At 39.5% G+C, this 25,563-nt stretch overlaps 1 protein-coding gene across 2 annotated transcripts in view; it reads right to left on the minus strand.

Annotated features, from left to right (window-relative positions):
* Positions 1-25,563, minus strand: part of Pou6f2 (POU class 6 homeobox 2) — a 400,415-nt gene that overhangs the window by 329,362 nt on the left and 45,490 nt on the right. Inside the window, exons 1-2 of one of the 2 annotated variants that reach the window (XM_069998492.1) lie at positions 2,212-2,288; positions 1,215-1,386 (exon numbers count right to left, since the gene is read on the minus strand). In XM_069998492.1, the coding sequence (XP_069854593.1) occupies positions 1,215-1,386; positions 2,212-2,259 (220 nt within the window). In that variant the 5' untranslated portion in view covers positions 2,260-2,288. Of the gene's footprint in view, positions 1-1,214; positions 1,387-2,211; positions 2,289-25,563 lie in introns of those variants that run through there. The other variant, XM_069998484.1, reaches the window with a different exon arrangement.

Here is a 25,563-nt window from a genome sequence, read left to right on the forward strand (position 1 = left end):
CCCATTTCTTACATTAAATTAGTGACTTTCTTATGAAGGTAATCGATGCAGTGGTGTTGTTTTCTGGAGTTCACGCTCATGGCTGTCTTTGAACCCCAGAGCTCCCAGCAGTGATCTGACATGATACATTTCTATCAGGTTAGCGTGTTTTCAGACGTGCGTTAATATGCACACAGCAAGACACACTTGAAAGTAATTAAAAGCCAGTGTTTCTGGGGCAATCGCTCTGGAAACCTGATGTCACTCTGCACCCTAAAGTGCTTCCCCATCAGAGAATCGTATCAGCCCTGACATCCACTCCCCTTCCTGACTAGTGTCCCGGGTTTGAATGACAGATGTCTTTGCTGGAGTGGCACTCTGCTTGTTCTTGTTTTGTTTATGAAACAAAGCATTCTGAAAGGTCCTGGGGCTGCTTCCGTGTTTAGCAGGAGACTCTTAACATAACATGAAAGGGGAAAGGGCCATGGGAGGGCTGGGGGAGGGCTGGGAAGGGACCCACTGTCTCTACTCTTTCCCCTCTTAAAGGAGGAAGCATGCCTGTGTATGGTGCTGTGCACAGTGCTCTTTCTCTGAGCAATTCTCCGTCACCACCTTTGTTTACCTGGCATAGCCTGACTTCCATTGACACTTTTCCGGTGGGTTTTTTTCCCCTCTATCTTTTGACTGCAGATAATAACTCTTTCCGGCTCTGTCCCCTTAACAAAAGGCTGCGAAGCAACCCGAAAACGAGTCGATAGTTATTCAATAAATGTTAACCAATTCTCACAATGGAACTGATTTCCTGATTTCTCTTTCTCTCTCTCTCTCTCTCTCTCTCTCTCTCTCTCTCTCTCTCTCTCTCTCTCTCTCTCTCTCTCTCTCTCTCTCTCTCTCTCTCTCTCTCTCTCTCTCTCTCCTTTTCTTTTGCTCCTTCAAAGCAAGGCATTTCCATTCTGAGGAAACTGCCTGCAAATATTTGCCAAGTTTAAAAAACAAACAAACAAAAAAGGCAGTGAATAAGTTCCTTGCTGCTTAAAAGTTTGGAGGACACCCTGAGAGGCACCTGCCACCGGCCAGGGTGGTTCAGTCCTTGCAAGACGCCAAGCTCCTTTTTTAGTACTTAGGAGGAAAATGGAATGAACGACAGAGGGGAAGGCAAAAGGGGCCGGTGGTGGCGGATTGCGCTCTCCCGGACACCAACCCAGGACTGGAATAAAATACCTAGACAGACTTACCGAAAAGCTTGCTGGGAGTGTCCTCGCTGTCATTTGATTCCACGGGCGCAAGCAGGGGCTCATTGAGCTCGCTGTCTGGAGTAGCAGCCTGGTCCTCACCTCTCAACTCCGCATTCATTTCACTCTGAACTGACAGCACCGGCTTACTGACTTGTCCAGCTATCATTGGATCCTAGGATGGGTGGGGGGGAAGAGTGAAGGGGAGGGAAAAAAAAGTAGCAGCTTTAGAGTGTGTGTCCTCTCTCTCCCTCTCTCCCTCTCTCTTCTTTCCCTCTCTTCCACATCCACAGTCTCCCTCTCTCCTCTCTCTCTCTCTCTTATCTCTGGCTGCTCCTGCTGTTATTGCTGGCTGCAGTCAAGTGAAGAGCTATTACAGATCCGACGACTTCTCCATTACTCCCTACCCTATTAAAGCTCAACTAGCATGTGAGAGATTCAGGATGCTACGGAGCATAGAAGGGGGGAAAAAAGAAGAAAGAAAAAGAAAGAAGAAAGAAAAACTTCTTTGAGAGCAACCTAAGCAGCACAGCTTTAATTGTGGGCTACGCTTTTGTGAGAATGTTTTCACACCTTGTTCTGTCTTTAATGCAGTAAGGTGGGGGGAAGGAAGTGCTGGGTTTGTACCTTAGCAAAGTACCTCTTTAGAAAGAGCCCCCTATAGAGGAACCACGGGCTATTTTAAGAAGCCTTCTCCCTGGGGGAGAAGCAATTAAGCCCTCTCCCAAAAGCCCAGAGAGCAAAGAGATAGGGAGAAAAGAGACCTAAAAAAAATAATAATAAAAAACCCTCTTTCAAGTGGAATAAAAGATAGTTCAAGATAGTTCTTATGTAAATTCTATAAGCACACTTACAAGTTGACTTTCCTGGTCTCATATTGGCGACTAAAGCTGACCCCTAAATCAAATGAATATTTGAAAGCAAACAATACACAATAAAATACACTAATATTGTTTTTTTTAAACCAAAAACATGTAAAAGGAAGTAGGCAAATACTTACAAATTGTTCAATAATTCGGATACCTAAAGCATCATACTCCCACAGCATTAAAGATAACACAAAAATCACTTCCAAAATGCAAGGCCAACCCCTCCTCCCTCAATAACTGAGATCAGTTTTATCTTCAGCTTGGTTAGAAGAGCTTGTGAGGATGAGAAGATATTTTCCAGGGATAATCTTTCATTCCATTTGCAAACTAAGATACATAATAATGCTTTGGCATAAACATCAAATTCAAAAGGGAAGGAAAATACAAGAAGTGCCCTTTTTCCCCGTGATCTGGGAGCTATTTATTGCCAAGTTCATGCCTAAATGGTTCCTGAGCAGGAAACAGGTGACTAGCACAGGAGCAGGTGGGCGGCTTGCACCATCACTGTTGGCTGCTCTATGCTTGTGGGCTTTTTTTTTTTAATGTATTCATGCCTGAAAAGTGAATTTGATATGACACATGATAATCTATGAAAATGTTAATCAATACAAATAGTTTAAGCTGTCATCAAATGCACTTCTTTAGTCAATACTCATAGCACTGAAAACAATGTCACTGTCACCAGGGCTTAATTTGCACAGCACTTAAATATTGGAGTCTGTGCATCAATGCACTTCTTCTTCAAATACTGTAGGTAAACACATTTTCTCCCTATTTAAGGCTGAGGCACTCAGCACGCATTTAGCTGAGCCGAATCCTCCCTTTTGAATACCTTGATAGGTCCACTGGAGGGCAAAATTAATACTTAATTGAATCTCACAGTCATCAAAATAATCAATACTTTTTTATTATTTATTCTTTACAGTCTGTTGACTGTTTCAAACCTCGGAGGGAATGGTGGAAAGGATTCATGGCTTTGAAACACTGTCATTTAACAAGGTAATTTTCAGTGGGGTATTAGGGGTTGTGAAACATATAATAAAACAAAAATGGTGGCTTATAATAGGAAGAAAGAAAAGAATTATATTTCTGCCATCTAACAAAACAGGATAAATAAAAAAAGAAGCATGTGCAGAGAGAGAGAGAGAGAGAGAGAGAGAGAAAGGAGGGGGATGAAGGAGAGAGAAAGACTGGCTTTTGAAGGGTTTTATCATATCAAGAGCAGAGCTGAGCTTTCATAATGCTGACATTTCTCATCCTGACAAACCTAAACAAGAGGAAAGGATGGGATCGCAGATATCATCTTTCATCACATTCCCCAGCTTAGGAACCAACATGACAGCTCCTCTCCCCTTTACACTGTTAATTACTAAATAAAATACTACTCTCTGTCAACATCAGATTATTGCAGATAGCAGCCACAAACATTTCTCCATTGTTTCCCCTTCTGTAACCCGTGGTACCTACCTTGAACTCTTTTGAAAATACATTAGGCTTGTCTCACTCTATTGTAAATATTTGAAATACAATCAATGTAATCAATGCAGTCAATTCACAGCATTGTCAGCCTAAATTTGCTGGTGATAGATTAGCATCTCCTTTACTGGGTTTGATAGCTGGGATTTTTTTGGGGGGGGCAGTGGGAGGGGAATGAGGGAACGGCGAGGAAACAAACAGCGAGGAAGGAGATACACAATTCTCAAATTTTCCCCTGGTTTCTTTCCTACCTATTTAAGACAGACCGTGGGGTTTAATCCCTTTGATTCAGCAAATGGGTTGGATGTAGAAGGGAGTAGAATTGTTTTACCTGACTGTGACTTGAGTACATGCATGATGTGGTGCAAAACCTGGGTTTAAATTCTACAACATTCTTTTTATTTTTGCTTTATAAATGCTTGCCTTTGAAACACCCAGCCTCTGGCTGCACTGCTCATTGGAGCTTTTGTTTTAAGGCAAAGTGAATGGTAAACTTCTGCTGGAGAATTGCCATTCCTAGGATAAGCCACACATGATTATTCCTGTGTCAATGAATATCTGGGTAGTAAACTCACAAAGGAATATTCTTCGGCTTTTTTTAATTTGTGAAGGCCAAAAGAAAAAACAACAACTAAATCTCGAATCACACAGAAAGGCAGAAGAAGCTGCTAAGTTCAAGAGCACTTAGATCTTTAAGATGTTCAGTCGGGCTGACGTGTGCAAAGCGTGGACTGGCATATGGGATATATTTACTGACCATTAGTGGTTCTTTTTAAAATTCCTTTTATGTACCTCCTGTATGGTTCCGATTCCTCCCAGTGACTTAAACTTAGAAAATCTAGGGTTTGTCATTCAAGGGTTTGTTTGATTTTTTTCATCTTTACAAAACATTTTATGGTTTCCATGAGGCAGTTGCAGTGTGCATGTATGTATGTAGTGTGTGTGTGTGTGTGTGTGTGTGTGTGTGTGTGTGTGTGTGTATGTAAGTGTGTGACATGTTTAAACAGCAAACCCTCCAGTGAGGCAGAGAGTAGACAGCTTTTAATCACATCTGTAACCACTGGGGGTCCATTTTGAAAATGTGTCCCAGGCAGTGGCCACTGAGTGCAGTCTTGAGTGACAGAAGAGCATCTTTTTGGAGCATCAGCTTGGAAGTTTCTCACTCTCTGCAAAGAGCTATGGCAGTCTATGAAATCCATTCTTGCTGGGGGAAAGACAAGCTTTTCCCAGGGAACACTGGCAGAAATGTAAGAGAACTGCAATCTCATCTTGCACGAGGATCTCTGCAGCAACAAACAGGAACAGAAATCACTAACTAGAGTTGATGAAGACTTTTTACTTTTAAAAAATCTGAAATTGTTAATACTAAGTAGAAGAAAAGGAGTCTTCCTTGCAATTTGCATATGAACTTGGTAAAAGAAAGTGACTGATACAATGAGGGAACATAATAAAAGGTGACACCTGTCAATGCAGGACACTCATCAGTAACCCAAGAACCCCAGACAGGGAAAGGAGAAAAGAGCTAATTTTCATTAGCAAAATCTTAACACCAACAACAAAAAAGTTATCATGCATAATCATGAACAAGAGAACAGAAACCCACATCGAAACGACACAGAAAATTTTTAAGTCTCCTTTAGGCACTGTTAAAGAATCAAAACAATCTCACTCATTAGACTCCTTTCAGACAGAGACATTGGAAGTCTCTAGTGTTACCCAAATTAAGTAAAATTCTCATTTCACTTTGTGGATTAAAAGACTGACACTCCGGTGGGCTGACTTGACCCAAAGAGAAATAGCTAAATGGCAAAGCTGTACTTTGAATCCTAGTAAATTTATCTCAAAGATCCTTTTATACTGCACAGTAGGCATTGAGTGGGGAAAAAAAAATACTCATGCACTTTGTAACTCCTGGAATTTGAATTATGGACCAATGATCCAGGGAGGCTGTGGTTAAAGCCTGAATAACCAATTCCCAGAGCAGGCTGTGTATCTTCTTTTCTACACAATGGAAGATAGAACATGTCTCTAGCTAGCTCTGCTTGGGTGAAATGTGTGTAAAATACCATACAGGCTACAGGATATATCAGATATTACCCAACATCCAGTACCTAGCACCCAGCTGCATTCAGCTTTCCCCTCTAGATAAACATAACAAGTCACTTAAGGGCTGTTGCCCTCAGTTTTCTCATCTGCAGGATGAAAGATTGGAATAAAACAGTATTTCCTAAAGGGTGTGCTATAAAACATCTGTCCCAAAAAGCTATTTCACAATGAGAGTTACTTGTACTCATGTTAACAACAGCAGGAAAATAAACCTACCAGGGAGGAAACAGATTTAACTCTGCTTAACCTTGTGCTTCTCCAAATCACCTGAGTAGAGGAGGCTTTCTCCTTACAAATGTGTATCCTAGCATTACCTGATAGATCTGTAACATGTAGTCTAAGTTCTCTACAACTCACAACATTCCTTTTTAATGATTCTACAACAGACTAGAAGATTTCCACCCACCTATCTGCCTAGTGCTTTTGACATTTCTAACAGATTTATGTAACTAACACTCCTTAAAAGTTCGTTAATGATTGGGTGTCTGTAGCTCCTATCTGTAATCCTAGCTACTCAGGAGGCTGAGATCCTGAAGATCACATTGAAGGTCACAATTCGAAGCCAGCCCAAGTAGGAAAGTCTGTGAAACTCCTATTTCCATTTAAACACCAAAAAACCATGAGTGGATCTGTGGCTCAAGTGGTAGACTGCTATCCCTGAGGGAATAAAAAAAGCTCAGCACCCAGGCCCTGATTTCAAACCCTAAGACAGGCACTCACACACAAAAGAGTTCATCAATGAACACCTAGTATGCATTTTTATATTTGGTTTTTACAAGTACACATGCTTTCATACTAATTTCTGATATCCTTTAATGCAATTTGAAATAGAAATGTCCCAGTGTATTACTGCACAGACCCTTTATTGGAAGAGTGGACACAAGGCACTGTATCAGAGTATAGAATTCAATACAAGCTGCAAAAAATATCAGATGAAAAAGATATCAGTTAAGCAACAGAGATTTATCAGCACAATCATTCTCATTTTGTAGTCAGAGAAACTAAAGAGATCAAAATTTAACTCAGCAAAGCACCCATGTCCACTGGCAGTCACAGGATGGAATACCTACATATCTTGCATTGGAACTTGAACTTGGTCCAGCATATTTTTGTAGACAAACCAAATATGAAACTGCTTAACAGAACAGCTTTGGAGGAAAATGGAAATAAGATAGGCAGCCTTTAAAAATCCAAGAAAACAAGTCATTTGGTTATGAGCAATAAAATGTTATATGCAACTGCTCTATTTCTAGATTCCAATAGGAAATTGATATTTATTACAAAGGGGGAAAAAAAAGGCCAGATACCAGTGGCCCACACCTGTAATACTAGCTTTTCAAGAGGCTGAGATCTGAGGATTCTGGTTTGAAACCAGCCTGGCTAGAAAAGTCTCCAAGACTTTATCTCGAATAAACCAGAAGAAAAAGCTGGAGATGGAGGTGTGACCTAAATGGCAAAGCAGCAGCCTTGAGCAAAAAAGCCAAAGCAGGAATATGAGGCCCTGAGTTCAAGTATGAGTGCCAGTGTGAACACACGCAAGCACGTGTGTGTGCGCACACACACACACACACACACACACACACACACACAAATTGTATTCTTTCTTAAAATACTACCTTTCTTTTTTTTTTATAAAAGGAAAAAAAAGTACTAATCCAATTTAAGATAAACACAGCATCCTATTCAGCATTTAATTTCTTCCACTGACAAGAGGTAAAATGAAAATTATAGAAAATTAAGAGAAAGAAACTAGATCATAGGAATAAGAGTGAATTTTGTTACCTTACTTATAAAAATCAATTTATTTTTCTTTTGTCAATTGCCAAATATTAAGTAATTTCTTTTCCAATATATTTTGTGTACTAGTGAATATTTCCACCACATATAGGCCCTGTTTAAGAGCCACCTCTAAGTTGAACCTCAGGTAAATACATTCCCTCAACCACTGGTATTCATCAATGTCTCTATTCTCCTCCATTAGACCCTGTTGTATTTAAATACACACATGCTAACAAACAAGCATAACAGCTCAACACAAACCTGTCAGTTGGGATAAGAAAATAACAATCCATCAGTCAAGAATATGTCTGTTGTCGATTGTTACCAGGCATCTTAGTATGCATGTGCTTTACTTGACATATTTTGTTTGGATGATCACTTCGAACTTCTACAGCTTCTTTGCTCCCAAGAGGCCAAAATGACTGCATATACATTGCATCACATCTACTTATCTGGGAAGAAAGGGAGACACTAGTATTGGCAACCTAATAGCACCACCAATTCAATTTCTTCTGCTTTTGTGCAAAAGCATCAATATGAGTTCAATCCAGGCTCATCTAGATCTGGTCTTTGGATAATGGGGTTACACAGCAATATTGACATTGCATATACATACCCTGTATTCATACATTCTTCATAATCTGATGGTTTCAAACAGGTATCAGGGCTCAATCAGACTATAGCTCAGATTAAAGTGAATTTATATTGTAAACTTAGAATGTACACTTGTCCAGGAATTGCTAAGAGAGATCATCTAATTTCTATCAAAAATAAAGCTTGTTTTGAGCATTTTAAAATTCTAGCAGAGGGACTGGGAAGGTGGCTCAGTGGTAGAGTGCTTGCTTTGCAAGCATGAGGCCCTGCGTTCAATTCCTCAGCACCACATAAGCAGAAAAAGCCGGAAGTGGCACTGTGGCTCAAATGGTAGAGCACTAGCCTTGAGCCGAAGAGCTGAGAGATAGTGCCCAGGCCCAGAGTTCAGGCCCCACGACTGAAAAAAAAATTCTGGCAGAGGGTCTCTAGTAAAAGTGTGTGTGTGTGTGTGTGTGTGTGTGTGTGTGTGTGTGTGTGTGTGAGATCGCAATATTAGTAAACTTTTGGAAAAGCGAAATGAGCAATTCTCAGAATGGCAAAATCTGTCTCAAGTGACAGGATTTTTAAACTTAGCACTAAGAAGCCTTTAGGATTATACAGAGTTGCCTCTAGGACTCAAAGGGAAGCAAGAAAGGCCCAAGGTGCCTAGTCTCAGTCTTCTAAAACCATATTGGCACCTCTCCTCTATTTTGTATGGAGTCATCAACTTATTTGATAAAAGAGGTTTCACAGTTGGTCCATATTGGGATTGATAATGCATCGCAGATTGGGTAAAATCATATTCATCTTTTACATTAGTCAATCATTTACCAGTTCAAAACAGTTTGGTATTAGACTTTACAGTTGAGATGTTTGAATGTTGGCACTCAACTACATCTCGAAATCTCCAACAATGGGCACTGTATCTGGTACAAAATAAGCTTTCAGTCAGTGTGATTGCTTCGTGGTGAAGAAATGAAAGGAGGGAGCAAAAGAGACCCCATCTCACCAATGCGAGCCAGACCCACAGTGGGGCCCAGTTCTCATTGTGACTGTGTACAGACCTTCTCCTGTACAATCTGGAATTACAACATCAAACACACAGAGCAGATGTGAAGTATGATTTTTACTACAAATATTCTAATTCTGTCATTTGAATAAATATTAGGTATGCCTCTAATTCTATCCTGAATGACAAAGGATGTACAGTGGAGGAGAAAGACATTTTATTCACAGAAAATGTGCTTATTTATAGTTTCAGAATTCAACAAATAAGTAAATAAATAGAAAAATCCATCCTGCCTCCCACTGACAGACCAATATGTCTAAAACTCCAGTTTAAAACTTGATGGGGTCCACAGAATCTTCCCTGTTGAGTCCAAATTCCCAACAAATACCTTAGCACTGTACACTTAGGCCCTGGTTTAGCTTTTCTTAGCCTGGGACACCCACTGAGACTGCACAACTGTAGAGTTCAGTCTGATGATTGTAGAACTACTAAGATGATTTTCTTGAAATACAGCACCGATGTATCTGGAAGACGCTCCGTCTAACTTATGCACAGATGTCCTTTGACCTACAGTGGGATGTCTGCAGTCAGCCTTGCCCCAGATCTTACGAATCTCCACTTCCCAGATGCTGGGTGCTAGGTGTGAACATTTAAGCCTTGGTGCCTGAAAGACTGTGCTTAAGCCTGGGGTCACCTTCAACTCCCTGAGTGGCCTGGAGCAAGGGACTCCCCTCTCTCTGAGCCTCCAATTCCCTGAGAGGAAAATGGGGGTAATAATAACCTAGGCCTCCTAGGATGGGTTTGCAGATGAAATAAATAATTCACAAATAGTGCTCAGAGCAGGCTAGCCATGGAGTAATAGAGCTGTCTATTTCTTGGTCCTCGCTCTTTGTCTGTGGTGCTCTGACAAGGTGCGGATGATATTTGTGTACTTTATTGTGAAGAATCTCCTTAGTTTGATCAGATCTTCAGAGGGATTCATGATTCACCTCCCTGTTTCCCCTTCCCCTGCCTTGATCCCCCAGACAAAATATAACTCAGTCTGAAACCAGTGCTAAGGAGCCCTGGCTTATCTCTGTGTGGGCCTAGCCTAAAGTTTAGGACAGTGCTTAGCACATAATAATACCTCACTAAATAGTCATTGATTTTATCTGAAAAACAAAAACAAGAATCAATATTTATAAAAGATGGAAGGTTTAAAAAAAAAAACCCTCAATGACTCCAAAGTCCATTGAGAAGGAATTTGAGCCATAAATCGTGAAGCCTTATTATTATAAGGAATAAGTAACTGTCAGAGGGCTGTAAATCCCATCGAATTTTTTATCTCTGAATTAAAACAGTACCTGGCTTTTAATTTGATTTTACATTCTGTAAAGGAGCCATCCTACTCTGTGCAAAGGCCATTGCCTAATTGATTTCAATAATAGGGGTTTTTTTTTTCCCTTCCCTCCACTCTGAGACTGTAACAGCAGCACAGGCTGGAGTGCTATTCCTGCAGACTGCTTCGGGCAGCCTCTTCCTTTCTGTCAATCCCATGTTTCCTCTCTTTCTCTGCCTTGGGTCTGCATTTGGTCTGCACATGGCAGCCCCAACCCTAGCTGCTTCTTGCCCTCCCTCTCACATATCCATTCCCCTTTAATATCCCAAGACCCTTCACTGTCCCGTGAACACTGCCCCAATTCAAAAGGCTTCTGAGCTTTTAAGATGAACAGAGAACATATAATTCCAAGGAGGTGGCAGTGGGAAGGGAGGGAGAATGCGATTGGAAAGATTAGCTAACGCTCCTCATTCCCAATACATGACGTGAGAGCTCTGAATTTTCTAGATTCCCTTCCCTGGCCTCAACGCTTTTTTTATTTATTCACTTCTATTTAAAATATTTTGAGGAAAAACAAATATTTTGTGGAAAAACAAATATTTTGTGCATTTCTTTTTGACCCAAGCTATAAACAGGCTTACTTAAATATTTCTTTAAATGTCTGGTCTTTGAAACAGAGGGTCAGATTTTGAAACCAGGATAGACTTTATTAATATTTATTTAGGTCTTCTTTAGTTTACATGGGTTGAGGCTAGTTCTGATTCTGGGCCTGCTTACGACAAAACTGTCACAATTTAAAATATAATACCTTGTTCATTGTTCATTATGAACAAGGTATTATGCTAAGGGCTGTGAAGAATGGAAAACATCAAGAAATGTCACCAGTAGGGCTGGGACGTTGGCTCAGTGATAGAGTGCTTGCCTTGCATGCATGAGCCCCTGTGTTCAAATCCTCAGCACCACATAAACAGAAAAGGCCGGAAGTGGTGCTGTGACTCATGTGGTAGAGTGCTAGCCTTGAGCTGAAGAGCTGAGGAACAGCACCCAGGATGAGAATTCAGGCCCACAACCAACAGAAAAAAAAAAATGTCATCAGTAGGGTGTCAGCCTCTCATGCCTGTAATCTTAGCTACTCAGGAGGCTGTAATCTGTGGACAGTAGTTTGAAACCAGTTTTGGCAGGGAAGTCTATGAGATTCTTGTCTCCAATGAATCAACAAAAAGCCAGAAGTGAAGGTGTGGCTCAAGTGGAAGAGTGCCATCCTCAAAGAAAATAGCCAAGGAAGAATGCAAGCAGGGCCCTGAGTTCAAGTACCAGTATTGACACAAAAACAACAAAAATGTCACCAGCTTATAGACATTACTGAAGGAGAACAGCAGCATCTTCAATGTGCCCAAATATATTTTTTTATTTTTTATTGTGAAAATACTGTACAGAGGGGTTACAATTACATGGGCAAGATAATGAGTACATTTCTTATCAAGCATTGTAGCCTCCTCCTTTGTTTCCCCTTCCCATCTCTTCCCATCCTCTCCCCACCCCCCCCCGCCCCTCCAAGTATATTTTCTTGCAAGTAGAACATCACTTTGATTCTTTTTATCTTCTTGTACAATGTCAATGCAAGATGCTATTCTGTCTGTGAATGAGGCATACATACACGATCTCTCCCTTTTAAGTACCATTTTTGGCACCATGCTGGTGTTGTTTCAGCAAGGATTTGAACTCAGGTTTTCTAGACTTCATTCTTTTTTTTTTTTTTTTTAATTGTATTTTATTTTATTTGAGAACATACTGTACAGAGGGGCTACAATTACATGGGCAGGATAATGCATACATTTCTTACCAAGCATTGCAGCCTCCTCCTTTGTTTACCCTTCACTTCCCTTCCCCCCCTCCCCCCTCCCCCCACCCAATTTTACCCCCCTCCCCCCACCCAATTATACCCCCCTCCCCCCCCACACCGAAATTGTAAAGCTGGTTTTGACATGACATTTTGTACTTCTCATTGTTGCAACAGGTCCCCCTGAATCCTTAAACGACTTGTTTGTCCCCATTAGACTTCATTCTTTAGAGACATAATCAGCAATGGATGACCGATAAGCTCTCACTCTGAAATATCAGCCCCTGAAACAAGTTGCTGTGGTGGTCATCTAGGAAAGGGGTTGTGCTGGCCATCAAAAACTAGAGTGATGATGGTGTTGATGAAATATTTGACATACTATGGTCAATAGGTGTTTAATAGGAACTGGTTGCTTAATACCTTGACATAGCTTCTGTATGTAAAATGGCTAATGTGTTGTCAAATGGAACATAAGCCTACTTTAACATGTCAGAACCATGCTCCTAAAAGCATAGACTATCCATTTGCTAAAGGCTTTATAAACTATTGTCTCGGGCTGGGAATGTGGCTTAGTGGTAGAGAGCTTGCCTAGCATGCATGAAGCCCTGGGTTCAATTCCTCAGTACTACATAAACAAGAAAGGCTGGAAGTGGTGCTGTCCCTCAAGTGGTAGAGTGCTAGTCTTGAGTAAAAGAAGCTTAGGATCAGTGCCCGGGTCCTGAGTTCAAGCCCCAGGACTGGGACAAAGAAATCTATTGGCTCTTTTAAGGGGATTTAGAAGGATTGGTCCATCTACACCATTTCTGTTCCTCTACCATCTTCTTTCATTCTACTCCATTGAACTTCTGTTCTGTGTTTCCATATGTGCCTTCTTGAAAAGTTTTCTGCTTCCTATTCTAGACAAATGAGAAATGGAATTGTATTGGGTTTTCCTGCTTTCTCATAAACTTCCATGACCAGGGCCCATGTACCTGCCATCCTCGATGTTCCCTAACAGAGCCCCCTGCCACTCACCCTGTGGGACTGTCCTTTAGCTGTGAGCTTTGAACTCAGATTTCTTATTTTGTGGGGGCCACCTGTGGGTACTATTTCCTTTCTAGGTCAAACAAATCTCTAATCAAAACTGCAGGATACTGTTAAAAAAATTTAGCAAGAAATCTTTTAGAAGTAATTAAAAGGTAAATTCAAATAAACAGCCAGATAAATTAGGGAGGCAAATTCCTAAGTTTTTTGATATAAAAATACCCAGTCCATTATAGTCCATTTTTAAACATTTGGAAAATGTTTGGGAAATATTTTTTCACAATCCAATGGAAAACAACTTGATTTGTTGTTGCAGAAGGATGATTGGGATTTTCCTTCTTTTCTTAACTTTGGTATTAGTAGATTCTTTTTCATTTTATTACTTATTCAGCAAATAACTGAGTGAGTGGTACACTCAGCCCACTCTTTTAGGTGATGGCAATATACTGTTGAGAAAGACATATTTAACTCAGGGCTCTTTTGCAGCTGAAATTATAGTGATGATAACTGATTTAAAAAAACAATAAGTGAAGAATGAAGGAAACATCTCGATGTGTTAGTGATAAGTGCTATGAACGGTAAACTCCCTTGCTATAAAAAAAGGATATAAATGATACAGTGGGGTTTGAATGCATAATATACACAGTGATTGCTCTGAAGCCACAGTGGATTAGTTTCTTCACCAAAATCCACAGATTCCCAAATCCTTTCTGCAAAACCCTTTGCATAGAACCCACTGGTGCTTTAAATTATCTACAGTTTAGTTAGGATGACTCATCAGATGCAAATACTGTTTAAATAGTTGTTATACTCTACTGTTCATAAAATAATGATTCGGAAGCAAGTCTGTGCAGGTGCCATATATGTATTTGAAACTTGCAGCTGCTTGAACTGAGAATACAGAACCTCACTCAGCTATGGGAGTCCAACTACATATGGTGACCAGAGTGGTCTCAAAGATAAGAAGTGCTAAGGCAGAGACCACAGTGACTAGGGGGACAGTCATCACACGGACATCACAGGAACCAGAGAAAGAGGCTCTCTAAGGCTCAGAGGCTGAGAAGTGAGTTGGCCTGAGTGTCTGAAAAGTGACCAGTAACACTGTCAAGAGGGGCTTGTGGGTTGAACTCGAAGGCTGAGTGGAGACCCCTAAAAATTCTCAGCAAGTCTCAGTAAGTCTGAGCAGATTTGCCTTTCACAGGCCTGCTTTGTGGGGAAAGCAGAAATGAAAACCCTTGCCCATTTAGGCACTAGCTAATGTTTTAATTAAAAAAATACATGATTGCAGAAGTTCTCTTGGGCCATAGAAGAGTTACTCTTCTGGAATCATCGATTCCACCACAATATAAGCCATATTGGTTTTATCGTCTCACCCTACAGCCTTGAAAAATCAACCTAATTTCTTTTGAGAAATGAATGAGATCAATTATCTCTCATCCTTTCCAACACCAGCACTGGTTGCTTCCTTCTTGCCAGTTAGGCTTAGTTGGATCATTGCCAAACGGTCCTGGACATAGGCAGCTGGTTAGGGGGGGAAGGGAGCAAGTCTCTTAACTGGCTAAAGCCCATTCTTATCAACACTTGACTGGCTCCAGATGCCATCTTAGAAAAGTCATTTAGTTTCTTCAAGTATTTCCCATGGGCTTAAGAACCACACACACACCAGCGCTGGTCAGGACTCTCCAGGCAGGATGGTTCCCCATATTAGCTGGGCCTTGTCCCAACAGGAGTCTCTGCTGGCCTTCTCTCAGAGTCTCCTCTTGAACTTGCATTCTGGCCATTTTCACTGTGTCTCCCATGATGAAAGGCCCTGTTCAGCTGTTCACAGCTTGTACTGACCTTGTTTAGGGTCTGCTGCTTTTAAGAGCCCTCATCTCCTTGCAGCTAGGGGCTGGCGGTCACTTCTGGCAGGAAGAATGTGCTATTTTAAGTCCCAACTTCAGAACTAGGCTGCCTAGTGTTATTCATTCTAGCCACTCAGACCTTCCGTGGCCACTGTCAAGTAGTAGGCTCATGTTCTGTATGATACTTCTCTCTGTGTTTTCAGATCTTTTAGGTTCAGAGTCACCTGCAAGGAGGGAGTTAAGTCATAGATTCCCGAACCCTTCCTCAAATCTCCATATGGCTCCGTGATCTATTCTTTAAACAAATTTTCTCACAAAATGCTTATGAACACTTAAGTGGGAGAAATCCCATATGAAGAGTAAGAAGGGAAGGGCAGCCAAGCTTCCCCAGCACCCAGGGGCACATGATAGCAACAGATTAGAACTTATATGATCATTTAAATAAGAGGAAAACTTACAACTTCTTCTGGTTCCTCTGGGTTATAAAATTTGGGTTCTTGACATGAATTTCATTTTCTCTGTATTTCAGGCTTATCTTTTCAAGACTGACATTGAATGTAATAAGCATATTACATTCAAACTAATGTTTTTAACTCATATGTGCTTTAGTTTTAGTTTAGCATTGGAAACTTGTAGACATTTCTGAAATATACTCACGGATGAGTATATATCTGGCTATATATATATTCCCTTATATAAACACACACATATATATGATCTTTATCTTAGTGTTTATGAAATTATGTGTATATGTAAATTAGTATTTATATTGTATTATAATATAATATGTGTATTATAATATATTATATGATATTGTATATTATATTATATTATTTGTTTTAAAGCAAGGTCTCCATATGTAGCCCAGGCTGGCCTTACAATCACAATCCTACTGCTTCAGCCTCCTGAGTGGTAGGATTATGGATATGGGCCATCTTGCCCAACTAGTATCCTGTTTCTATAATTTACTTTTCACTTGAAAAATATCTGCCACCATGTACTTTTGGCACTGGATCCTAGAGTTAATTATGGCAAGCCAGCTTTGAACCATGTAGATTCTCAATGACACTGTTTTGTCCTTACTCTGGTCCTACAGTGGAATCCTATGACTACTTGTGATTTAAAACAGCTTTATTGCTTTTACTCTGGTAGATGTACAGTGGTTTCTTCTTTGACTGCAAAGTGCTTTGAGATGTGGTATGCATTCCTTGTGGGATCTCTCAAGGCTGAGCTGCGGAGTCAAAGTTTCAGAATTCCCACTCATTTAATTTTTTTCTAATTCTTTGTCACTTATGTTTTATAGTGGTAAAAATGTAGGGTGTAAAAAGACCTACAGATACCTAAATATGCATATATTAAGAGCACGAGGTAAAAGAACTACAAATACATAAATACACGTATGCTAAGAGTATATGACAAAAGTTATTTTCATCAGTAAGTCTAGATGATCAGAAAACTATGGTGTCCCTTGATTTAAGATGTATCCAATTATTCACAAAAATAAAATTGTGACAGTCTTAAATACATTCTCAGGAATTAAATTATAGGTTAAAAGAAGGTGGACCATTACCAAATTGCCTTCAAGATCATGTCATGGAAAATTTATGCTACTAGTTCATGGTAAAGCTTTTCTTATGTACTATATTTCTATTTTTTTCTAATTTATTACATGGAAAGTGGAATTTTATTAATGTATTAATTTACATCTCATTAGCAAGGTTAAAAATTCCAAATTTATTGGCTAAGTTTCTTGTTTCATAAATCACTCAACTCATTTTCCTGTCTTTTTACTGTGGAATCTAAGTATTTCTCATTGAATTTGGTAGAGAGTAAAGACAAGGAGTTATTTTGGAACATAATAACGGACAATTATTGTATGGGCCACTGAGCTGTGTTAGGAATATATACTTTATTTCCAAGTTGCTCAACAACCATCTGTGTTATTTCCCCCATTTCATTGATGATGACATTTAGCCTAATGGAGTAGTTTTATTATTATATCCAGTGTGATTTTAATGTAATTTTTGATTATCGTGCTTAGTTGGTTAAAGTTGTTTACTTACTTCTTGTGTCAGTTTAATGTTGCATTTGTTTGTGTTTTATTGATCTTTGTCAGAAATTAGGGTGTATTAGATCTCCCATTAGTTGTTCAATTGGTAAACCACATAATCCATATACTTAAATGCTGATCTATGCACACCAACTTTTCATGTTTTAGTATCGGAGCCAAGACTAGACCACTTAAACACCTCTCTGATGTTTCCAAAACATTGGATTTATATAGCTTTACACAACCACCAACACATACTTTGTTCTAAGTCTCTAGATTGTACCCCAAATTTGCTATTACTACAAAAATATTCTATAACCCTGAAATTCCTTTCTATGCTTTTCTGTTTGTATCCATTCCTTAACTAGTTACCATCATTACTTAGTCTTCTTGAGTTTAAATGGTGACATCAAAATCTCAGTTTACTTCATACTTGTCCTTTCTGCAGTTTACCTTTCCTCATCTGCTTGTGTGAAAAAAGATTATGTGGGCAATGAGATATTTGAATCCTTATCTATCTGGTTTTGTATTTCTGTTGCCCTCACACATCAAATGAATTCATTTCTTTTGTTGTTATTGTTGTTGTTGTTGTTTGTTTTTTCCAGTCATGGGGCTTGAACTCAGGACCTGGGCTCTGTCCCTGAGATGCTTTGGCTCAATGCTAGCACTCTACCACTTGAGCCACAGCTCCACTTTCAGCTTTTTCTGTTTATGTAGTATTAAGGAATCGAACCCAGGGTTTCAGAATCCTAGACAAGCACTCTCCCACTAAGCCACATTCCCAGCCCATGACTACATTTCTTGTTTGTGCTTTTGGGTCCAAACTTTACAGATGCTCTGGAAATGTCTACTGAGATTTGTTTATAAGTAGAAATATTCTGAAATTAAGCTTGATTGTTGTTCCTTTGCCAACAGCATTCTTTTGATTCTGGCTTTATGCTTATAAAACAAATTCTCTTGGTCATTGTTTTCAAGATATAAATATATACATTAGCACTTACAGGATCACATGTATGCATATGTATGAAAACTATGACTGAAGTATGGATGTATATGCATGTGTGAGACACTATGATGAAAGGCCTTTGCAAAATTAATGTATTTTAATAAAAAAAGAATATTAGTAAGTTGAAACATGTCTGGGGTGTTGGTATTAGTGGGAGGGGGCAGCCAAATGGGGAGGTAGAAGGAGAGCAAAACAAAATACATTATCTTTGGGCAAATGGAGACTGGCTTGAGAATAGTAGAGAGGTGATTATAATAATAAAGCATATGCATCAGTTGGCTTGTTACAATAAACCCCCCTTGTACAACTAATTGATGTCAATTAGAAAATGCTTAAGCTATCTCTAAGGTGAATCTCTTCTTTGGTTTTCTTAAAAGTGAGAACCTTCCCACCCTGAAGTTCTCAGTGATCTACCCACACGTTTTCTGTTCCCTCTCTCGCTGCTACCTAACCTCTCAAAAGAACCTGTTTCACATTCCTGTCATTTGTGTTCTCAGTGTGTATTAGTTGTACAGAGGAGTTTCACCACAGTGTGTCACAGTACTTCACACATGTTTGTGTGTTTTACTATAGTCACATAACCCCCCTCTATTGCTCTCTCGCTGTCACTGTCCCAACCAAATGTTAAACAGCTTTCAGTGAAGCTCTTTATGCCGTTTTCACATATAAAATGCAATGGATCTTTAAAATTATCTTTAAATAATTGCACAAAGGAGTTTTGATTCATGTGTTTTAGTATTTGCCTTCCATCATTCTCTTTCCCTCTTCTCCCTCTCAGTTGACCCTCAAACTGCCCCACAATTACAATTATATACTCTCTCTTCCCCCATCCCGACTTTTCCTGCTAAGATTTCTGATCTTGTGACAGGAAGGCTTGTGTTCTTCCAAGTAGGCCAAGGAATTTCTAAAACATTTTTCTGAGTTGTAGCATAAATGATATTGAGAGGTTTTCTGTTATCTTGTTATGGTTCTTTTGTCTGTAGTATTACTGGAAAGGTCCAACAGTTTTTTTCAATTGATCCATCAGAAGAAAGCTACCCAGACTGTGTTTGACTAATCTAAAGGGAATCCTAGCCCCTTTTGTGGAAGCACACGTAAGTGGATTACTCAGTCTCATTCTCAGATCCACAGTGACCAGCTGTTAGTTTGCTCTACATTACTCTTAGTTTTGCACCCAATGTCCCTCCCTTTTTTTTCTCCTCCTATGAATTTTCCTTTTCAGAACATTATAACACTAAAGATCATTCATCAGGTAAAGTCTTACTGTGTGTGACTTTGTGGAACTAGCATTCTGTCCTTTTTTTCTCATTCTGCTGCCTGACATTCTGATATTGTGTTTGAGAAATTACATGTCTAGTATGCAAAGAGCTAATTGTAGCTCCCCGCATATATACAGACACACAGACACAGACAGACAGACAGACAGACACACACACACACACACACACACAGTGCCTTTGTGACAGATTTCTTATCTCAGGATAGGATGGACAAGTGCTTTCTACATTCGACTTTCTATTCAGCAATAACAAAGTTGAAGAATAGGGGTGCAGAAGAGAATGGAAAAATAGATTTGTGTTCAAGCTGCTTCCAGATACATTGCTCCATGAGAAAAAGCAAGGTTTTTCATTCAATAGTCCTCAAAACATGTTTTTGCATATTCATGAAATCCTTCAGATCCTTTGAGGGGAATCTGAAGGATCAAAATTGCTCTCATTGTAATAGTATAATAATACAATACTGAACATTTCATAATAAAACTTAAGCATTATTTGCTTTTTCACTGCATTAATATTTGTACTCATGATACAAAAGCAATGATGGATAAAATTGCTAAGGTCTTGATGTCAATCATAACAATGACACCAAATGACACTTGTCATACCCATGAACTCGTAGTTAAATTTTGTAAAGAACAAGCAGTCAGTTTTACTTTACAAGTCTGTAGTGGAGTGCCACAAATATTAATTTTATTAAATTGCATCCTTGAGTACATTTTCAAAAGTGTTCTGTGCTATGAACTGGGAAATGCACATGAAGGCCCTGGCTGCATGCCAAAATGCCAGGATTGTTTCAAGAAAAGAACCTTTGAAATTGTTTAAGTTGCACATATAGGAAAAGAAATTGCAGCTAGTCTCTCATCTATAATCCTAGTGACTCAGGAGGCTGAGATTAAGAGGATCCCAGTTTAAAGCCAGCTGGGGTAAAAAAAAGTCTAAAAGACTCCATCTTCAAAATAACCAGCAAAAAGCTAGATTAGAGAAATGGCTCAAGTGGTAGAGGACCAGCAAAACAAGAAAGTGCAAAGTCCTAAGTTCAAGCCTCAGTTCTAGCAAAAACAGATGAACAAACAAAATGCAACAGAACAATAAATACATATTTATACCTCTAATCATATGAATAACTTATTCTCTTAATACTTTGTCAATATTGGGATCACCTAAATCTAGTACATGCAATTCCAACTTTTGATAGTCATTCAGCCCTAATTTCTGATTAAAATAACTATTAAGAACCTTAAAATGACTATAAACACTAGACACAGAATGATGATGGATAAAAATGATAATTTTCAAAATGTCAGAGGGAACGTATAATGATGACAATATCAGTGACAAGTCATAAATTAGATTCAGTGGGAAAGAAAAGATTTTCCACAGTAATGTTGAGAAATTGTCTTCCACCCACTGAAAAGCTTCATATCTAATATAGGAATAAATTCAAATAGAATAAAGAGCTATTCCTACCAAAAAGAAAGAAAGAAAGAAAGAAAGAAAGAAAGAAAGAAAGAAAGAAAGAAAGAAAGAAAGAAAGAAAGAAAGAAAGAAAGAAAGGAAGGAAGGAAGGAAGGAAGGAAGGAAGGAAGGAAGGAAGAAAGGAAGAAAGAAAGAAAGAAAGAAAGAAAGAAAGAAAGAAAGAAAGAAAGAAAGAAAGAAAGAAAGAAAAAGACTACAAAAAGTAGAACTAAAATGTGAAAATTAACAAATCCTGGAATAGGGAGCTATTTCCCAAGCACAGGGATCTATTTTCTGAGGATGAGGAAATGGATGATTATAAAGGAAAATACCAGTGTATACAAAACTACTGAATTTCTTGTGTCAAGCCACTATAAACAATAAGAATGCCAGTAGTGGTACAATGTCAACAAACTAGACACACGATTATGAGGTAATGTTCTTTTGCAAACTGAGAAAAAATAGAAGCAATAAAAATAATTAAAGGTAAACTCAGCACCGGTGGCTCACGCCTGTAATCCTAGCTACAGAGGAGGCTGATATCTGAAAATCATGGTTCCAGGCCAGCCCAGGCAGGCAAGTCTGTGAGACTCTTATCTCCAATTAACCACCAGAAAACTGGAAGTAGCACTGTGGCTCCAAGTGTAGAGCCCTAGCCTCAAATATAAAAGCTCAGGCTCTGAGTTCAACCTCCACAGCCAACAATAAATAAATAAAATTAAAGATAAGAAAGAGAGCTGAAAAGTTTGTTTTGGTTTTGTTTTTGTTTTTGCCAGTCATGGGTCGTGAACTCTGGGCCTGGGCGCTGTCCCTCAGCTCTTTAGCTCAAGGCGAGCACTCTACCACTTGAGCCACAGTGCCACTTCCGGTTTCCTGGTGGTTAGTTGGAGATTGTGGTTTTGAACCACAATCCTCAGATCTCAGCCTCCTGAGTAGCTAGGATTACAGAGGTGAGCCAGCAGTGCCCGGCTTAATTTACAATTTCTTTAAGACTTCCTTCGTTTTAAAAATCTATTTTCAAGCCGGGTGTCAGTGGCTCACGCCTGTAATCCTAGGTACTCAGGAGGCTGAGATCTGAGGATCACGGTTCAAAGCCAGCCCGGACAGGAAAGTCCGTGAGACTTTTATCTCCAATAAACCACTAGAAAACCGGAAGTGGTGCTGTGGCCTCAAGTGGTAGAGCGCTAGCCTTGAGCTGAAGAGCTCAAGGATAGCACCCAAATCCAGAGTTCAAATCCCACGACCGACAAAAAAAAAAAAGAAAAGAAAAAAAGAAAATGTAAATTAAGCTAAAACTACAATCGTCTTTATTTTTCTAATCAAATTACAAAAGCATTTTAGCATATTATGCTTGGTTTGAGAATGCTGATATAAATGTGGCTTTCCACAATTACCTTCTCAAAACTATGCAAAAGTAATGTGGAAAATGAGAAACAGAAGTGCAAATTCCATTTTCAGCAAAAGAAGAATCATAAAAATCAGCAACAACTCAAAGAGGGCAGGAAAGACTTGGGAGCCGTAACTGCAGAACCCCACACACAGCCAGCACTACTCTATGAGGTCAAAAACAACCAGTGTTACTTTTCATCAATGGGTCTGGAAGGCTGGAGCTGACAGAGACATGAATCTTCTCTGAGTCTTGTTTGATTCTAATGAGAAGAAAAGATCACAAAGAAGAGTCAGATTTTTTTTAAGCAGTCTATTAATGAGACCAGAAAAGGAAAAATACCTAGAGTGTCAGCTTGTGATCTACCCTGCAGTACAATCTTCATAGCCTACATGACCACCCCTACATAAACAATCATGTTGTTCTCAAGCGCCTTGTTGATGTGGAACCTCCAACTGACAGCATCACCTAGACCATCTACACATGGGCATGCATAAGATGCACTGGTACACACACACACACACACACACACACACACACACACACACACACACACATGCACACACACAGGGGCACACAGGCACACAGAGATACATGACTTCTGGTGATTTTAAATTCTGAGTTTCTAAAGTAATAATTTTAAAAGGGAACCATCACTTTATCAAAATATTATAAGAAAGATGACAAGAGACAACTAAGAAGGATCATAAGAAGAACAAGCTTTTGCCATGAGGCAGTTCCAAGAACTCTTTATTATTGTACATTTTTAACTTAATGGCACAATATCTCTCTAAAGCAAGAACACAAAGCAGAGATTCAATAGCTCGTGGGAGAGAAGATCACAGAGATGAACCAGGAGTTGACTGGGCTCAAGATAATAGGAAAAAAAAACTCACCAAAGTAAAGACAAAATTAAGGCAGCAACTAGGAAGATAGACACTGATGAAGATATGATGGGCTAGATTGACAAAAATCAAATGAAAATAAATGACAGAAATGAAAGGGTTAAGCAAATATTGATAGGTGAGGAATTGAGGCAATAAAAGCAAAGTGAATACTAGAAGAAGAGAACCAAAACACCTGGGCAAAAAATAAAGCATAAAGAAACATCCTAAGAGTCACATTTTCCTCTTGGTCTCTACCCACACTTTATCCTTGAATCTAATCCACTCATTTTCCTATCTATAGTCTTTGCCTTCTTCTGCACCCTCACTATCTACCACTTCAAGTTCAAGTCACTTTCAATTCACTTTACACTTGAGAATAATTTCTGAAGGCTTAAGTAGAGAAATGGTATCATCTCTCAAATGTCCCTAAGTTTTCCTATCAGATGCCTCAGTCCATGAACAGCATGTGTACTTGTCACTACAAGTAGGCTCCTGAGCATCAGCCTCCACTAGCATTTCTTCCCAAATCTTTTCAAACATGGACAATAAAATACAAGAAAACACAAAAGCCAGCCAGCCCTACAGTTAGATCTTGAGCAAAAATGGTATGTGGGCTGTTGGTATAGATCAGTGATTGGTATAGATCAGCGACTTTCTTGACTCCCCTTGATATCCTCCTTTACCTGTAGTATTTTGCCCATCAGAAACTCACCAGAAGCAAAATTCTGGAGCTCATTTTGCATTTAAATACAGAAGAAAACCAGATTGTGTTCTTCTGATTTCTGGACATCTGAGAGCCATTGCAGAGCACTACATTGGGGTCTTCTAACTTGAGGTGGGCTTTGAGGTATAAACAAGTAACCCAAGATGTTGCTGCTTACAGGAGGTAAAAGGCAAAGGTAGTAGACTGGTGCATTGAGCATTTTCCTCCTAGCTGGTAATGATAAAGAGACAAATGTATGAAAACTACCATTTCAGTGCTTCAGAAATGGACCAAATGCTGAGAACAAGCTGATAGGCACCAAGTATTCAGGAATTGCTGGATTTTGACTAGAAGAGTAAAAATCAATGCTGTTATTGCCTGAATTCTCCCATTTCTTTTGCCCAGCTCTTTCTTCGTGGTGGTTCTAATAGGGAGCGCTGGAGGTGGGGTGGGTATATGGAAGTTTAATTATAGAAAGATAATTTGATTTATAACAGTAGTTGGATAATTCCACACCCAGTATAAATGTCAGTTACAGGAAATGATCTCAATGACAAGAGTATTGGGACAACCCACTACAATGATCACAGTAGAAATACAAAATACCAATTGTTGGCCAGATTTGTACAAAGTAGATCTCTCACTTGCTGGTGGCAGTGTGTGCAAATGGATATAACCAGTGTGGAAAACTGTTTAGAGGAGGGCTTGGAAGTAAAAAGCAAATTAACTAATATGGCTTCCAAATTCCACTTATACAACGCCACCTCAATGTGAAAGCAGACTCACACAACGCACACAAAGGGAAGTCATAGCAATGCTCATCATACCAGCAAAAGTCCAGAAATGACTCAGGCAGCCATCAGCTCTGAATGGACACATAAAATATGGTAAGATTAGGGAAAAACAGAAAATAATGGCAGCAGGGATAGCTTATACCTGTAATCCCAACTACCCAGGAGTTAACATCTGAGTAGTGACCAGGGAAGGAAAATCTGTGAGACTCTTATCTCCATTTAACCTACAAAAAGCTAAAAGTAGAGGTGTGGCTCAAGTGGTAGCAAGTCTTGAATGAAAAGGCCAAGTGAGAGCATGAGGCCCTGAGTTTAAGCCCCAATACCAGCACGCATGCACGCGCGCGCGCGCGCACACACACACATACACACACACACACACAAAGAGAGAAGGGGAGGGAACAGACAAGTGAAATGTCTGGTAAAGGTAAATTTATAGGACAGATCTCTGGGTGCCTGGAGCTAGAGGTAGGAACAGCAACTGACTGCAAATAGGCAAAAGGAAACATTCAGAGTGAAGGAATGCTCTGGCATGGGTAATGGTCATGCCACCCTGTCAAATTTACATTTACGATGAATAAAATTAGCACATATAACATGTGCCTTAGTCAGGATTTTTTTTAATATAAAGGCTATTCCCAAAGTAAGAATACAGATAATAATGTAAAGGTATTCGGGAGAGACCAAGAAGATTTACAACAAATAAGCAGGAAATGATGAATGCCATGAAGTCTACTACTTGCAGTGTGCCTGAAATCTTGGCAGGAAGTGAACACAGAACTCTAACCAGGCCTGGACACTCTGCCCTTATCATCTTTGGCTGATTGAAGGCTGAGATTGCCACAACGCAGAATTCAAGGACAGGAATAGGAAGCCCAGGACTCCTTCTCTGCCTCCCATCGGGTCCTGTAGCTGACCAGAGTGCTGACAATGTCTCATGATGCATGGACAGGTAT

This window comes from Dipodomys merriami, unplaced genomic scaffold, assembly GCF_024711535.1.
Source record: "Dipodomys merriami isolate MVZ:Mamm:240054 unplaced genomic scaffold, mDipMer1.0.p SCAF_104, whole genome shotgun sequence".
Lineage (NCBI taxonomy): Eukaryota > Metazoa > Chordata > Mammalia > Rodentia > Heteromyidae > Dipodomys > Dipodomys merriami.